We start from the raw sequence: 18,970 nt of genomic DNA on the forward strand, positions 1-18,970 counted from the left end.
TTGCTACGTTTTCAGTTTTATCATTATGGCTTTTTATGTTATCTATTTGTATTAACATTTTCTAATTGTGGTATTAAGTCTGCATCTAGATATTAATGTTGAAACAAAAAACAGAGATAAAGAAGAGATAGATATTTTGTCTTCATTTTCAAAAATTTATTATATTAACCGTTAATTAGGGCTATTAAGTGTGTGTTGTAGTGTTACCTAATATGTTACATTAATAAATTCTAATGCCATTAGCAACAGAAGTGATAGAAGGTTTAATATGATTAATTTAAAATTTTTAAAAGACGAATTTGATTAAAAAACTTTTGGGATAGTAATTTGGAGAATAAATAATCTTTTGTCTATTTATTCATTTTTCTGTTTCTTTATAGATAACATTTTATGTCTTCATTTCCTAATATTTAATGCTTGAAACTTGAAGGTATTTCTTTACCGAGGGAAATAATGTGCACAACTAATAATTTCTTTTTTTACATTGAATAGCTTTTAAAAATTTGAGGTGTAAGAGTTTTACATAAACATATAATTATATAGATTTTAATTTTGATATACTGATGATGTAATTTACATAGTTGTGTAATCACATATATTTTAGATGATTATTTATGTGGTTAATATAAAAAATAGTTATTTTTATTGATATGGTATTACAAAATTGAATGTATGTATGAAATTATTTTACACTAGCGCTATCAAAATTAAATTCAATTATATATTGTCATCTTAGTAAAATAATTATTTTTCAAATACATTATTGTTTATATAGTCATTCGATTGCATAAGTATAGGAAACAATGCATATAGTAACAACACGAACAACAGATTAAAAAAAAGGTAAAATTAAAATTCAGATTCTTAAAATTAAAATTCAAATTTTTAATTAATTAATTATTATCTGAATATTGAACTTAAAAACGTAGTCTGTTATGTAGTTGTTGCAACTTTAGTTGTTCTATTGAATTTTATTATTTTTTTGGTGACTCTATTGAATTTTATTATGTGGCCGTGCAAAATATACCGTGCTTCTATTTAACTTTAATTTTAAAATTTTTATATGTTTTAAAAATATTTGTCAGATTTAAATCATCAGTTTATCACAATTGAAAATTGTTAGACCTCCTGTCTGAATTTCACTTCTTCTACCCATAGTGGGACTGAAACGCTGTGCTAGGCTACTCGGTATTGGCTTTAAGGTTTCATGAACAATGCATTCGCTGGTAAAATAAATAAATAAATGAATAACAGAAAACGAAAAAAAAGATCACTATAATTTAGTTTGCCTTGTTTCGAATAGTGGAGTAAAAAGCAAGCATTACCTTTCTCTCTCTTCATGCATGCTTCAAAAGTTCAATTCATTATTTCAACTAAAGAACGTTCAATCATGGCACGTTGGCAACCCCCTGAGGTCTACCCCATTCTCATCACACTACCAACCTATGGATTCATCATCATCCTCACTGTTCACTTCACTCTTTCTCAGTGACTGCAGCCAGTGACTAAACTCCATTCTCCACCCACTTCACTTTGCAAAATCTGAACTAGAATCCATTTAGAATAAGCCGGAAATGGAAAGGGCTCTGGTAGCTTGGGTGATTTTGGTGATTTCCACCATTGTTTACTTCCATTCCTCTCTTGCTCTCTCACAAGATGGTAAAACCTATGGACCCCTTTATTTTACTTTTTGGTCTTTTGGCTAGATTTTTCACATTTTATTCTTGTTCTAAGTAACTTTAATTGATTGAGTTTTCAAACTTTTGATTTTTCATTGATCTTCTAGGTGTCACATTGTTGGAAATCAAAAGCAGTTTGAATGACACAAGGAATTTTCTCAGTAACTGGCAACATTCTAATATCAAGTCCTATTGTAGATGGACTGGTATCACCTGTTATCCCGAGAAAGAACAGCGAGTTCGCTCAATGTATGTAAGAAGCTCATATTCTTCATTCTCTTGTCTTTTCCGTTACTAGAGTATAGTTCATAGTTACTAGGTAGGCAATAATCTGGTACAGTAACGTGTATGTTTATCTTGTGTTCCTCAGAAATCTGCCTTACATGCAACTTGGTGGAATCATATCTCCCAGCATAGGCAAACTCAGTCGATTGCGGAGATTGTAAGTAGTTTTCCCCTTCCACTTGTTCACTACTTCAATTCTCAAAAATGGAGATTTAACATCTATGATTATACCCTCATTTTATTCAATTGTTGGTTTGTATCGAAACAGGGCACTTCATCAGAACGGTTTACATGATATTATTCCTAATGAGATTACCAATTGTACTGAGCTAAGAGCATTGTAAGTGAAATAGTGCTTTGGCTTTTCATGATCATTCCTTTAATTTTCTTGGGTAAGGGCTGATACAGTTTATTTGGTTATAATGAAAGGTACTTGAGAGCCAATTATTTTCAAGGAGGAATCCCGCCAGATATTGGAAACCTATTGCATTTAAAAATATTGTAATCCTTTCCTCTCTTTCAATTCTTCGCATTTTTTGTCGAAATCCTTTTTGCTTTCAATCATATCTGACTTTCTTATTGAACTATTAATATCAGGTTTCAGTTAAGTTGTTAAAATATATATTAGATAATGGCATTTTGATTCATATTTTGGTTATAACTAATGGGAATTTTAAATACAGGGATTTATCAAGCAACTCATTAAAGGGTGCAATACCTTCTTCTATTGGACAGCTCACACATTTGCAACTTTTGTAAGTTCATTTTGCACTGCATAATGATATTGATAACCATAACATTCAACATAATAAGCTTGATCCTGATTTTCTTAGGAACTTGTCGACGAATTTCTTTTCTGGTGAAATCCCTGACGAGGGAGTACTAGGAGCCTTTGGGAAAAACGTGTAAGTACTTCACACAGCAAAAACAAATTCTTGTCATATTATCTGCTATTTTAAGGTGCAGCTATGCTATATTGTATCTACGAAGTATGAATATTGTTTTGTTGGAATATTGCTTAATGCAAATATTTCTTCGCGTCTGAATCTTAAGCATCACATATTTACAAATGATTACTGTATCAAATAAAGGGGATAATCTGTCCTAATTGATTTTAACAATCTCTGCTAGGTCACAGTAGAAGTAACATCTATATCTATGTTGAATTTATTTGTTTATTTTTTATCCTATATGAATTCAGTTGTACACAGTATATTTATATGAGAGAAGCTGCAAAAGTTTGATTGTAAGAAAAACATTCTATTGCCAAATGAGAAGATAATTCAAGTTAGGAAAAAATGATGGAAAGCAAAATTAAAAGATTGGAATGCCCCTACAGGTTTCACATATTTATGACATATGATTCTTAATGATGTTATCTCCAAGTCTGAAGTGTGAACTATTTGTTTCAAATGAATTATGGTCATCTTATTTGAGACGTGCTTTATATGGGGGTTCAATCCTTTTGCTTTTTTATGTATGGGAACAGGTTTATTGGCAATTTAGATCTTTGTGGACGGCAAGTTAAAAAACCATGTCACACAACACTTGGTTTCCCTGTGGTGCTACCACATGCTGAGAATGATGAATCGGAAGGCAAGTCCTACAATTTATATTCTTAGATGTGGTTTTACATACTAGATTTTACAAGTGTTTACTTATTGATTAATCAAGGTTTGAGCTTGTAAGATAATATATAAACTTTTAAAATTTTCAGTAACTACCAAAAGAATATCACATTATGTGAAGTGGGTGTTAATCGGTGCAATATCAACAATGGGCATTGCACTTGCCTTAGTACTTCTGTTACTCTGGATTTGTTTGCCGTCGAAGAAGGAAAGAACTGCTAGGCAATACACAGAAGTGAACAAACAAGTCAATCCAGAATCAAATACAAAGGGTGGTGTGTTTCACATTTGACTGAAAAAAGAAATAATTTGGCCTTTTATTCTTGATGAACATATAGTTATTTACCTGCTCCTGTAACAGGTACAATACTAATTACTTTCCATGGTGATCTGCCATATCCATCATCTGAGATCATAGAGAAACTGGAGTCACTTGATGAAGAGGATGTGGTAGGGTCTGGAGGATTTGGTACTGTTTACCGCATGGTGATGAATGATTGTGGTACATTTGCTGTTAAGCGGCTTGATAGAGGTCGGGAAGGGTCAGATCAAGGATTTGAAAGGGAACTAGAAATCTTAGGTAGTATCAAGCACATCAATTTGGTAAACCTTCGTGGTTATTGCAGGCTTCCTTCTACAAAGCTCCTTATCTATGATTATTTGGCACTGGGAAGCTTGGATTGTCTCTTGCATGGTATAACTATTTTTTTATGCGCTGGTCATCTCCCTCTTTCATTAAGCTAAATTTGTGTAAATGTTTCTTGGAAAGTGAGAACAGCCTTTCGGTGGTGAACTTTGCAATGAAATCTGTTAAGTAGTTAAGGAAAGTGGAAAATCACACCTTAAAAGCTAGCTATTAAGGGAAAGAATCACTCTCCTTTGATACAAGATCAAGCATACTGTATTGCCTAATGTGAGACTTTGAGCACCCCATAATAACCAAGTCTCTAACAACGATAAACTGGCTTAGGAGAGCTAACATCCATGGTGGCTCATTCTATCAACACTGACCTAGTGGTAGCCACTTGGCTATCGTCTATAACTATTTCAGTATTCACCTTAATCCAACCTTCAAGTAGCTCTTTTCATGCCGTCAACAACCAGTTTCTGATACCAGTTGTAACAACTGGTACCCAGAGTTAATAAGGAACAATACAGAAGTAATAGAAAGACAAGGAAACAAGAATGAATCAAGTGTGATGTCACCCCTTTCACCTTAATCCTTTAATGGTTTTTTTTTTTTTGGTCATTTTTTCATTTTGAGGGTGGATATCTCCTCACTATCTTTTTCAATCTCATTTTAGAGGAACCTTATTGATAAACTTTATCACTCATTGTAAAGTAAGTCTTCTTAAATCCTGATGCCAGTATAATGAAAAAAAAATTGGCAGCATAAATGAATTTCACGTTTGTATAGTGACAATCTCTCTCCTACTGGCTAAGTGTGTATACGGCATAAAGTTGTTGATGCATATCATTTGTCAGCATCCCTGGCAAAGGAAAAAATGATACAGGGTTCACTAACTATGATATTCAATTACAAATTTACAATTGTTGTCTGAATGAGTTGGAATTATTGGAGAACCTTAAATACATGAGTGGTTCTCATGACTTTGGTCTATCATCACCTTTGTATATTTTCTAAAAATCCAGTTTAATTATGTTTTTCGTCTACTATGATTCATGATGACATGCTCTTTAGTTCTATGATTAGCTAATTTCTTTTATGAATCCATCCTGCTCAGGAAACAGTGAGCATTTTATGAATTGGCACACTCGCCTAAAGATAGCCCTTGGTTCTGCCCGGGGTTTGGCTTACTTGCATCATGACTGCTCCCCCAAAATCGTGCATCGAGACGTTAAATCTAGCAACATCCTTCTTGATGAAAACATGGAGCCTCATGTCTCTGATTTTGGACTTGCAAAGCTTTTGGTTGATGATGACTCCCATGTTACTACAGTTGTTGCTGGCACATTCGGCTATTTGGCGCCAGGTATGCACTTAGTTCTGAATACTAGCACCTTTATTAGGGTGAAAATCATCTGTTTTAGAGTCACAACAGAGAAATCTGCCAAAAGAATGACATTTATTTAGGTATTTTTCAGGTAAGCTTCAGTATTTGATGATTTCCAGAGAATCAATTTTCAAGATCTATTTATATAATCTGTTGAGAGATAATTTTGTAAAAAATGTCCATGAATTATTCAATTAGTAACTAACATTATAGCTTTAGGTGGTCAATTTTTATGTTTTGGAAAAAGGTATTACTAGAAGAAATTTTATTTTTCTTCTTGTTTGGTATAATCTTTTGAAGTTTTGAAGTGTTATAATTCTTGTTCAAACATTTGATCAAAACACCTGCAAACAAAAATTGCTCAAATCATATCAGTGAATAAAAGAGAGAGTAGAGTGTGTGTGACAAAGAAAGTGAGTAACATATAATACACAGGACACAAACTGCAAAGACTATAACAGACACACACACACAAAAGAAGCACAACACAGTGACTAAACATTGGCCGCCGGCCTGGGGAAGGGTGGGGGGGAAGAAAAATGTTTGATAGAGAGGGAATAAAATGGTCATAGAGATGATTGGGGTAAACTTTATCCCTAAATGAGCCCAAATTTCACTCGTTAAAATTCTATACATCCTATTATAATCATATCAAACCTCCTCCTAGTTCAGAAAATTTTTACTTGTTTCATTGTTTATATTTCATCGAGTAACTCAAGTATATGTAGCCTTCCTTACCACGCTGCATCTGCTTGTGGTAGACATGTGTAGATGCTACACCTGTTTTAATAGTGTCTTATATTTTCTTGAAGAGGATTAATGCTTACCTTTATCCTTGCAAGTATATGAGTGAGTTTGCAAAGTTTTAACAAGTCAAAATAGTCTTCATAGGTAACAAATGTGAGTCAAGTTAGTCCTAGTAACTAATTCAATTCATGTTTTTTACATACGGAAAATATTTTGACTCATTAAAACTAACCTATAGAGACCAAAATGATTCATGTATGTACCAAGACCAAAGTGAACATTAACCTTCTTGAATATGAATGGGGTAAACATTAGAGATACAAAGTATACTCAAGATGAATGTATTCTTGGCCAGCAACAACTAAATCAGTTACAAAAGCAAGTGATTAACTGATTACTATAAGAGAAAACAACTGAATAAGTGATATATATATATTTATTTATTTATTTTGATGTTTTTCCTGGGTCAATAATAGAATATCTACAAAGTGGGAGAGCAACTGAGAAGTCAGATGTATATAGCTTTGGAGTTCTATTGCTAGAACTGGTAACTGGAAAGAGACCAACAGATCCTTCCTTCCTGAAGAGAGGGCAAAATGTTGTTGGTTGGGTAAGCTTTAGCTCATACAATTAAGCCACACATGCTGCACATCTTTTACTTGAGCTTATCTAGGCATTGGTTAAGGATCCCAAAAAGGATAACTTGCATTGATGAAATAAAGTTTGAAGTTACCAAATACAATAAAGGGTTTTGCTAAGAGAACTTCTTCGGTTTTCAAAATTATGAATTTTGCATCAGTAGTTTTGAGCTTGAAATGCATTTATTGAATGAAAACTTCAGAGTTTCTCACAAGAGACAAATCCTACAATAAATAACATGAAAAGTTTCTATTACTTGTATTCTTAACTAGTGCATTTAGGATACTAGTTAGTAGAACCGTATTTCATTTTCTTCTTTACCACTCATGTTTTAAACCATGTGTACCAAGTTTTGGAAAATAATTTTCAGATGAACACAGTCCAAAAAGAAAACAGATTCAAAGAAGTGTTAGACAAAAGATGCACCGATGCAGATTGGGAGTCTGTCGAAGTGATCATTGAACTGGCAGCAAGATGCACGGATGCAAATGCAGACGACCGTCCTATGATGAACGAAGTGGTACAGTTGCTGGAGCAAGAGGTTATGTCTCCTTGTTCAAGTGGTTTATATGAGTCACAAATAAATCATTATTGAATGGCTCAATCAGATCAGGATGCTAACAATGCTGTGTATATTATTCTCCTAGACTTTGTAGTAAATGACAAATGAGCAATATGACTTTTATTAGAGAGACATTTTGATAACAATGTTTAAAACGTCATTTTTTAAAGATGTTTGTTATTAACTAAAATTTAATACATATAATTGATTAAACTATATTATTTTTGTCAAAATTAGATCAGACAAATTGATTTGGTAAAAAAATCGGTAAACCAAACCTTGAACCAATTTAAATTAATATTCTTTTTTATAAAAAATAACTACAATAACCTTATTATAGAAAATTAATAAAATATTTTTATTATATATTTTTTTAATTTTAAAAATTTTAAATTCTAACCCTATATCGACACAAAGAAAGGAAAAAGATTAGAATTTAGGATTCTTAATATATATATATATATATATATATATATATATATATATATATATATAAAAGAATATTTTAGTCATTTTTTATAATAGAAATATTATAATTATTTTTTATAAAAAATATTAATTTAGACCGGTTTAAAGTATAATTGATTAATTTTTTGGTTAAATCAATTTATCTGATTTAATTTTAATAAAAATAACATAGTTTAATTAATTATATATATTGAATTTTAATTACTTAAAAATATTTTTAAAAATAGATATTTTAAGCGTCTTTATCCAAGTGGCCCCCTTTTATTAATCAACATGGGTTCACTGATTAATAAATGAGCAAACTTTTTTAATGCAGTACTCAACAAAATTCAATTGTTTTCATTGAAAAGTATTAAAAATTTAGGATAAGTTTGGTTTGTGTTTTTATTTTTTGTTTTTATTTTTAATTTTTTTTTAGATTTTGTGAAGTAAAAAGTAAAAACAATAAAAAATTTATTTTATTTTTACTTTTTTTTTACAAAATCTAAAAATCCAAAAATAAAAATACAAATTAAATGCACCCTTAAATTTTCAATGAATTTGTTTTATATTTATTAAATAAAAATATTTAAAAAATTTTACTAATAATAAGACACATATTAATTAAACTCTTGTTTTAATAGGGCAATTAATCAAGACGAAAACATCAAGTTATAGTCTATTGTTACTCTATATGTATTGGTTTTTTTCAATATATCAAAATTATCAAAACAATAGTTAACTCCTATTGTTTAGATTTGTCATTATGTTTGCAAGTCTTCTAAATATTTCTTCAAATTTTTTTGTTGCCTTTCATTTGGAAGCCTTCATATTCATAACTAAGTCTATTAATTTTAGATTGTTTAAGGTAACTTGTTCTTTTATAGGTAAAACTTAACTTTTCCATGTTTTTTTGAGTCGTTTCGCATGTTAAAATTTTCATATAATCATTTTGGGTGATGGTACAATGAAGAAAGTTATTGGCTTTGTTGGATGAAACTTTCTTGTAATAATTTTCTGGTTTAATTTTGTTATCAAAATATATTTGTTCCCAATTTTGTCGGCCACTGTTTTCTTCGAAACGTTGTTACCATTTTCAATCACACTCCAAAGTCCAAATTCTTGCATCTTGTGATTTAATCTATATTTTTCATCATATATTTTTCTAATAGCCATAATTTATACCATTTAAAAGATGAGATAATGTGTGGATAGTCCTTCAACGTGGTCAAAACTTATGCTTTTCCTACCATGTTCGATTCTCCCAAAATAGTTAAGCTTTGCAAATGTTTTTTTTTTTTCTTCAATAACTTTCGAACTCACTGGAAAGTGAGAGCTGTCTAAAGCACAACAAAAAATAGAATACTTAAACAACATACAGACAACAATAAACTACTTTAAAGAAGTAAAGAAACTATAAACACATATCTAACAAAGCAAGGCTCTTAAGAAGTGTTTGTTTTTAAAGACAGGACAACAACAAATGATTAAAACGTGTTTGGAGGTAGAGATATGGACACGAAACACTTTGTCTCTAGGACATTGTTTTATATTTTTGTGTTCAGTGTCCACTCTTTTACGAAAGACAATGATGGACACAAAATTTAAAAGGTGGACACAGACTTCTTTATCAAAATTTTTTCTCTTTCTATTTATAGATATTTTTTATTATTCTACTATTATCTCTTCTTATTTTTAATTTTAGCTTCTTCTCTACAAAGTAATTTTTCTTTCTCTCGGTTCTTTTTTTCCAAATACTTTCTTTTTTTTGGTAGAATTTTTTACTTGACTGGATAATTAATTTATTTCTTTTATCGTTCATTCTCTTCTCTATGACATGTTGTATTAATGGAGACTTAATTCACTTTTTTACTTTATGTTGCTTTATTTAATACCATTTTTATCTTATTGGTTCATAAACCAATTCTTCTTGTAATTTTCTGTACTCCTACATACTCTTATTTTTTATTAAATTAATTTATAGTTGATGTAAAAAAATTTGAAATCACATGGCTATTTTAATCATTTCGCATAATATCTTAGTTTTGTCCATGTGTATCCAAATATAATATAGGACATTACATTAGTGTTTTATCCATCGTATCCAAACACAATATACAAAAAATAATTTTTAGTGTCTCTATTCTATTGTCTCTATCTTAGTGTCATATCCTATCTTATCTCTAAAAGCAAACGCAGCCCTAAGGTCCTCATCCCCCGTATAGAGATCACCATTAGACACATATACTCCTTCAAACCGCTGTATCTCCCTTATGATACAAGTTCTTTCATCAAAGCAAATCACACATAACTATTTTCCTCTTATCCTCCAACTACCGGTTAGCAAAAATTAGATTTCGTTAATGCAAACATCAAGAGTTCTTGCCTTCTTGAAAAATTTCGGGGGTTATGATCCTTCCAAATCGCCCAAAGAACAACTAAAAAACACACCATCTATTCCCTTTTGCGGAGTTTGCTAATAAACAAATTTATTCAACATTGAAAGCAGTCCTTAGGCATTTAATGCCAAAGTCACGTCAGATTTCATCTTTTGAGAATTGTGCTCCATATTCCCCAAGACCACTCTCACCCAAAAAATATATGATGCACCGACTTCTTACTCGTACTGCAAAGAACACATCTCACCTCATTGTTAGACAACATCTTCAATTTACAGAGTCTGTCCATGGTGCTCAACCTCTCCAAAATTATAAACCACGTGAAGAGCTCAATTCTCGAAGGAGTAAGGCCAATTCACAGTTTCAACAAAAAATTGTATATGTTAGACTTAAGGTCCCTACACCGGTCTTTATATATAACACTTAAGAAATGCTTTACTGAATACTCATTCAATTTATCATGTTTCCACATCAGTTATTATATTTTGTTTGCCTTTAGAACTATTTTATAGAACATTTGCATCATAGAATTTAAATCCTTTATCCCCCAATCCCATAGCTCTCTCCGCCAAGTCAGGCTCCATATCCATCTGTAGCCATTAACCCCACACTCGCAAACCCTAATGTCCACATTATTTGAGACTCAGTAGTCAGTACAACCGCAGGAATACCTCCCTTAATCTACCTTCGTTGAGCCATAAATCATGCCAAAACCGAATTCTTGTACGTCTCCAACCACAAGTTGCATACCATCTTCAAAAACCTCCATCAACTTAGCTTCCCTTTGTTGTAGACTTCCAATTTTCTTCCCACATGCTCCCAAAATCCCTCCTTATCAGATCCCCTAGTCTCTTGTCTAGTTTAAGGTTATTACAAAAGCAAATTACTTACTTCTATAATGGACATCCTTTTTTGTCAAATCGCTACCACCATTTGAATAAAAATGCCATATTCTTTAGTGTCACATCCCACACTAAGCCCTCCTAGATTTTTAGGCCGCTGCACCACCTCCCAACTTACCAATTTTAGGCCCCTACCTCCCCAGAAAAACATTGATTGAAGTGAAGCAATTTTCTTAGCCATTGACTTCGACAGCTTAAAAATACTTAGGTAATACATTGGCAAATTATTTAAAATTGACTTAATTAACACGAGCTTTCCCTGCTTTCAAAATATATTTACCCGTCCATCCTTTCAATCTCTCCTCTATCTTCCTAATCACCAAGTCCCAAGTATGAATCTGCTTGGAATTAACTCTTAAGGGGATACCTAACTATTTGATGGACAAATTTACTCTCTTACAACCTAAAATACTCCACGCTTTATGGATCTCTTCCATCCTCATATTCAATCCAATCAGAATAGATTTGTCATAGTTTATTTTCGGCCTGACATCATCTCAAAACTAAGTAAAATTTTTCTATCCAATCTTGCAAGCATTTTATTTAATACTTTCCCAACAAGAACAAACAGGAAAGGGGATAATGGATCAATTTGGTGTAAGACATTGAAGCTGATGTTTGGCACAACTGAATCCACTGCTGCCATGTACCGCCAAAATCTATGCCATGTAGCACCTTGTCCACGAAATTCCATCTAACCCTGTCATACGCCTTCTAAAAGTCCAGTTTAATCAGTCATACTAGCTTTTTAGACCTCTTCGATCAATATACCATTTCGCATGCTATCAAGGCTCCGTCATGAATCCATCTCCCACTTACAAAAGCAGATTGCACTTCACCTACTACCCCTAGCATCAGTAGTTGCAATCTACTAGCCATAATCTTTGAAATTACTTTATATAAGCATCCAACCATACTTATAGGCCAGTAGTCCTTAAGCTCGTTTGAGCCACCCTCCTTGTGAGCCAACGTTATCCACGTCAGATTCACTTCTTTTAAGAGTCGAAAATCAACAAAAAACTTTGTCACTGATTTGCAGAAGTCGTGGCCAATTACATCCCAAAGTCTTCTAATGAACTTAAAGTTATATCCATCCGAACCGGCAGCTCAGCTCAGCTCTATATTCCTCATTGGTTGGGATGGTTTCAACCTGTTTCACTTTTATCTCACTGATAGTATCCTTCAATGATTCATCAAACTGGATATTGAACCTTTGCTCCTCGTCGTAAAGCTTCTTGTAAAATCTCTGAACTTCCTTTTTCACTCTACCCACACCCCTGAAGCATTTTTCATTAATGTGGATCTCCTCTATTATCTTGTTCTGCTTCTTCGATTTGGCTATCGAGTGAAAGAACTTAGTATTCTTATCCATTTGAGAAGCAAAACGTGACTAGAATAGTTGCTTCCAGTAAAATTCTCTCTTTTGATGCTATACTTCTACCCGACTTCTAACTGCCTTAGATCTCGCCAACAAGCATTCATCATCATTACCTTCTTCAATTTTATTATCAACTTTTTGCATTTCCGCCTCCAACCTCTTTATATTACTATTAATGCGTCCAAAGCATTCCTTATTCCATAGCCTTAGCGGCCTTCTCATACCCTTTAACTTTTGAAGCAAAGTAGACTCCTCATTTCTCCTTTACTTACGAGATAACCTCCTCATTGTGATAGCCATACATTCAAGGATTGGAAAGGCTTTGGACCCCAATCGACATCCCTAGAATCCACCAAAAGTGCACAATGATTCGAAGGCGAACGAAGGAGACCTTTTAAACATAAGGTATTAAACACCTCATACCATTCACTATTCACAAATACCCTATCAATCCTGCTCTTCCTCCATACCATGTGAATTTTCACCCATTAAGATCTAGCTCTAGAAGTTCTATATCATCTATCCATGTCCTAGACTCATAGCCACTCTGGATCAATGTATTACACCCAATTCTATCTTCAGGCTTCATAATATCATTAAAATAACTTTCCATAATCAAGGAGACACCACAACTCATTTTCAAATTTGATATCTCTGTCCATACATCCAACTTATCTTTTCTACTGTGGGCACCATAAACAGCACAAATCAAACCAGCCATATTTTTTTCTTTTATAAAGTCCTTCACTGCCAACCACCTAGCGCCTGAAAAAACTTGAGATCCTTCAACAAAATCAAGCCTCCAGATACAAATTAGATCCCCCTGAGTTTTCTATCGCATCAATGGATACCCATTTAAATGAACTCAGTCCCCATAGTTTCAACACCATATTTCTATCACAATTATCTTTCTTAATTTTCACTAACCCTACAAAATCAATTTTATTCTTTGAGCATAACCTCCTAACTATCCCTAATGTCCTTTTTCCCAAAACTCCCTAGTGTTCCAAAAAAGTAATTTCATTTAAGAGAAGAAACTTCACTTGGATTCTGTGTGTGCCAGCCACCGTTACTGTGCCCCTTTTGTATACCACGACCGTCTTTGCCCTCTTTCTCAGGTTATAAGGCGTCCCCTCTTTCTGTTTTCCAATCTAACAAGCATTTCCAGAATCATATCTTCTTCCTCCTTAAAAAACAGCATACCCGGCTGCCTCCTTACAAACCTTCCTCGTTGCCATTGCTTCTTCCACGGAGCTGGAGATGTTTTTTTTTTTGTTTACCCAAATGGTATCCCCCAACCCGACAGGTTAATGACTAATCCGTCGCGGATATGAGCTCCATTTAAGAGTCTGTCGCTGGCCAATGAGTTGCTGCATGCACAAGGCAAGGTTCGAACTCCCGAAACTTACTTAAGCGGACGAGTGAGCTGACCACTCGACCAACCCAAGTTGGTTAGGAGATGTTCTTTTTATGATCCCTTGTAGAAGGAGACGCACCTTTCCCATTCGCCCCAGTGCCTCACCAGAACTCTGAGTGTTAATCTCTTTAGAGTTACCCAGCGGGAAAGCTCTTTGGTGCATCTGAGCCGTAGAGGAGCAGAGTCCAAAACCAGGTGGGTATGGGCTAAACCCACCAGAAAGTTCTTGTTCCAAGTTTTGTATTTGCTCTGTCCAATGTGAAGTCCTTGTTTTTTGGTTAACGTCCAATGTGAAGTCCTTAGCTGCTTATTTTTATCACTAATACCTTGGGCCTTGTAACACCCTAATCTAATAGACTCCACATATGTGATTCCAAATTTAAATTAATCCCTTCCTCCTAGCATTGTTGACCACTTTGCCAAGCTTCCCGTTACTCCCCTCCTCAGATAATAATCATATCCCTCCCAAGCACTAAACCCCACATTCTTATTAACACCTTCTAGTCGCTTCTGCATTAACTCCTCTACAAGTGGATCCCGCCTCACACAATGACCTCCCACCTTGAAGCTTCATTTTTGCCATGGGTTTTGCTGCCATTCGATCTACTCTCTAGACCTCCTTCACTTTCACTTGCCATACTTTTCAGATAGACTTACACACTGTAAATCTCCCATCTGAACTCCCTCATAAAAACCTCAAATTTTTTGTATATTTATCTAACACTGAATGGGCTATAAGCTTTGTTCTTATTGCAGAATGGCAAAAGCAGCAACTGCCGATCTATTTCATCAGCAAGACCCTACAAAATATCGAATTTCGCTATCCAAAGATCGAAAAACTGGCTTTAGCTCTGGTATTTTCGGCACGAAGACTTCGACCATATTTCTAAAATCATGCAATATATGTTCGGACAGATCAACCCTTGCGGCAAGCCCTTCAAAAGCAAGAATTAGCTGGCCGACTAGTAAAATGGTCGGTTGAGCTCTCTAAGTTTGATATTCGGTATCAAGGACGCGGACCAATCAAATCTCAATATTTAGCAGATTTTATTGCCGAATTCACAGTCCCAGAGACAACCAAAGAATCAACCAAATGGTCTTTATACGTAGACAGTTCTTCTAATCCACAAGGGAGTGGAGCCGGAATCATACTTGAAAATGAAAATGGTAACGTCATCGAACAATCTCTACACTTTTTCTTCAAAGCAAGTAACAATCAGAGAGAGTATGAAGCTTTTATTAATGGCCTCAAATTTGTCGCCAATCTAAACAGTGCCGAACTCAAGGTGTATTGTGATTTCTTGCTCATTGTACAGCAGGTAAACGATTTATACCAGGTAAAGGATCCTTTATTATCCAAATACCTTGCCATTGTTCAAACCTTACTTTCAAAATTTCGTAAATGTGAAATTCAACACATCCCTCGGAAGAATAATAGCCGAGCTGATATCCTATCTAAGCTCGCTAGTACTCAAACAACTAACTCTTCCCTTTACCAATCAACATTAGTTATACCCAGTATAGATTTAACCGAAGTTCTAAGTGTCACACAGGATGCAGATTGGAGAACACCCTACTTAAACTATCTTAGGACAGGGATATTATCAGAGAGTATGAAAATGCTCGGCATTTTCGCCGACAAGCTTCGTTTTTTACAATACATAATAATTGCCTATATAGACGAGGATTCTCTCGTCCCCTGCTTAAATGCCTCTCCAGGTCGAAGGCCGAGCTTGCACTTGCCGAGGCATACGAAGGAATTTGTGACACACACCTCGGAGCCCGTAGTTTATCATCAAAGATACGCCGAGCTGGTTTCTATTGGCCAACATTGCAACAAGACTGTAAAACAATAATTAAAAGCTGTGACAATTGCCAGAAGCACAGTCCGATCACACACCTTCCAACCGAACTCCTCCACAGTTCCGAGGTAAGTTGGCCCTTCAATCAATGGGGGCTTGACATCCTCAGTCCTTTCCCTCTAACGGCAAGACAGGTAAAATTTTTAATCGTAGCAATTGATTACTTTTCCAAATGGATAGAGACACAACCTCTAGCAAAGATCACATTGCAACAAATGGTTTCCTTTGTATGAAAAAATTTTATCTGTAGAGTCGGCATACCTCGGCACATTATCATTGATAATGGTCGCCAGTTTGCCGATCATAAATTCACCTCCTTCTTGTAGGATTTAAAGATCAGACAACATTTTTCATCAATAGAGCACCTGCAGAACAGTGGCTTGGTCGAGGCTACAAACAAGGTTATCTTACATGCGTTGAGAAAGAAACTTGACGATGCCAAAGGTCTCTGGGCCGAATTAATACCCGAAGTCATATGGGGATACAACACCACCATCCACTCAACAACAAAGAAAATGCCTTTTCGGCTGGTATACGGGTCGGATGCAATGATACATGTGGAGATCTCACAATCCTCCCTGCGAACTCAATTGTCCGCCTATAGTACGGCAGATACAGGTCGGCAAAATGACCTGGACACTATTGAAAAAATCCGGTCCTCAACAGCAATCACACACTGAGCTATGCAACAGCATATAGCTCAGCAGTACAACAAGAAGCTCCACTCAAGGTCCTTCAATGTAAACAACTTGGTGCTGAGACGAACTGAACAAGCTAGAAAATCATCTAACCATGGCAAACTGGTAGCTAACTAGGAAGGCCCTTTCCAAGTTATCAAAGTCGTCAGGAACGGAGCCTACCGATTATAAATCATAGATGATAACTCTGTGCTTAACCCTTGAAATGTATCATCTTTAAAGTTATATTACAGTTAAAAGTCAGGGCCAGACAAGTACTCTTCTTTCTACTGCCAAGATTTTTCCCAAAAAGGGTTTTGCTTGGAGAGGTTTTAACGAGACTTACTTGCCTGCACCTTTGTAATCAAAGGTCCATCCATGCATCTAAAAGCTTATACTTTCTACTTTACTATATCTTCCATTGAGCATTTTAATCTCTTTTCGAATTAAAGATATCATTCTGCTGAGTTCTATTCAGAGTCTGCCGATCTTTATCCAGAATCAAACAAACTGGATAAATAAATAGCCGATCTATAACCTTACAAATCGGATAAACCGATTGCCGATTTTTATCCAGAATCAAACAAACTGGATAACAAACTACCGATCTATCAATCAAATCGGTCTTCACCAAATTACCGATCTATCAGTTAAATCGGTCTACACCGATCATATAACAAATCGCCGAACTTTATCAGATATACATATCAAACACCTAGTGACTATGGTCATACCAGACATACAGTCAAACATACTACCATCAGACACCCAATGCAAACGCATCAATCAAACAGATGATACCAAACACATTTTTAAATATTGCATCTAAACCATCACATTGTGTTTAGATACCACAAATAACACGTTTCTAACAGCCACAACAAGGGCTAAGCATCTGTCGAATGCATAAAGTAAAAGAGTTTAAAACAAACGTACAAATTCCACCAGAAAACTAAAAAAATCCACCCAACATTTTTATCTTCTTCTTCAGCATCACCATCATACCACTCTTTAGCATAAATAACCGTTTGATAAAGCAACTTGAACTGGGGGCTCCAAGGCCATATTAGTCACCGAGTTATGAACTCACTCAGAGGCCGACTTATGATTCAATACAAGCTCAACCTGCTTCATTAAACATATTCCCAGGCTAAGCTTGGAGGCTATGATCCGACCGTTACAAATCCAATGCCTTAACTTGGCATTATACACCATAACTCGGCAATTTGCGTCATAACTCGGCGGTTACACGTTATAATCGGACTCAACGAACTACATCATGGAATAAAACTGTCTAACCAGGTATTTATTGCTTATTAAACCTAATAACTAATCATCAATTCAGATAAAGAACGTAACTGACATATCTTACTTCACCTATAAAGGTAGGATGTTTTATCTTCAACAAGGATACACTGAATTCTCAATACTAACTTAACATCGAAGTGCCTTTTGTAGATACACTCTCCCTTTACTCGTGACATCCCTCTAGACGAGAAACTCGGACCATCCCAGCTTATAGCTCAGCGTCAACTCCTGTAGCTGAATTTACGTCCAGGTTGTTCACACAAGAACAATAATATTTAGAATTTGCCCAGAAATTGAAAATACATCACAAGTATTTGTCAAAAGTTAACTAGAGTGGTCCTTAATTAGCTATTATGCATAAAGTATTTTATAAAGCCTATTAGAATTTTGATGTTGATGTTGCCTTCCTTTGAAGTCAGGGAATTTAACCTTCGGACTCGAGATATACCGTTTTTTCATTAGCCACACTAAATCATAAGCACAGAATCTCCTACATTAGGTAAAATCTATAATCATCACACAGACCAATTCCAATGATAAAAACCAATATATGTTCACTAAACGTCGGAGCAAAACTTTACTTGATCCCTGTTTACTCTACAAAAATTATTCATCTTATCCCAATTCATGGGCTTCCTTCAATTTCCGTGATTCGCTTTCTAAAAAATCTCATCCCCAACACCTTCTCACACCAACAATCAACAGTACAACATTGATTTACAACAGCTGCCAATATACAATATTGTTTAAACGACAGACAAGACACACCTTTGCAATTCAGGTGGAGAAATGGACACATGTGCTGCTCTTTTCACCTATGTATGACAATGTTTCCAACCCTTCGGAGCAAGGGATCAACACCACCTCACCGTCAGGTACCGAAGGTTTCACCTCCACAAATCCAAACCCTCCACTTTTGACCTACCCAATTAATATAACGGACTTTGCAATCATTATGACCTTCAAAGCAGAGCTCATATCGTGGCTCATCCTTCCACAATTGGCTGTCAATTTTTATCTCTAAC

The 18,970-nt window shown here is 34.7% G+C and overlaps 1 protein-coding gene across 2 annotated transcripts; it reads left to right on the forward strand.

The window, feature by feature from the left end:
• Positions 1-1,417: 1,417 nt before the first annotated feature.
• LOC130979772 (LRR receptor-like serine/threonine-protein kinase FEI 1) lies at positions 1,418-7,678 on the forward strand. 2 transcript variants are annotated; one of them, XM_057903308.1, is made up of 13 exons: positions 1,418-1,659; positions 1,787-1,928; positions 2,050-2,121; positions 2,233-2,304; positions 2,394-2,465; positions 2,648-2,719; positions 2,798-2,869; positions 3,454-3,560; positions 3,682-3,867; positions 3,954-4,286; positions 5,338-5,586; positions 6,831-6,964; positions 7,364-7,678. In XM_057903308.1, the coding sequence occupies exons 1-13, from the start codon at positions 1,575-1,577 to the stop codon at positions 7,586-7,588; spliced, it is 1,821 nt and encodes a 606-aa protein (XP_057759291.1). In that variant the 5' UTR covers positions 1,418-1,574; the 3' UTR covers positions 7,589-7,678. The 2 variants fall into 2 exon arrangements, with proteins under 2 accessions (XP_057759291.1, XP_057759292.1); XM_057903309.1 differs by having other exon boundaries at positions 3,682-3,864.
• The last annotated feature ends 11,292 nt before the right edge of the window (positions 7,679-18,970 follow it).

Source organism: Arachis stenosperma, chromosome 5, assembly GCF_014773155.1.
Source record: "Arachis stenosperma cultivar V10309 chromosome 5, arast.V10309.gnm1.PFL2, whole genome shotgun sequence".
Classification (NCBI taxonomy): domain Eukaryota; kingdom Viridiplantae; phylum Streptophyta; class Magnoliopsida; order Fabales; family Fabaceae; genus Arachis; species Arachis stenosperma.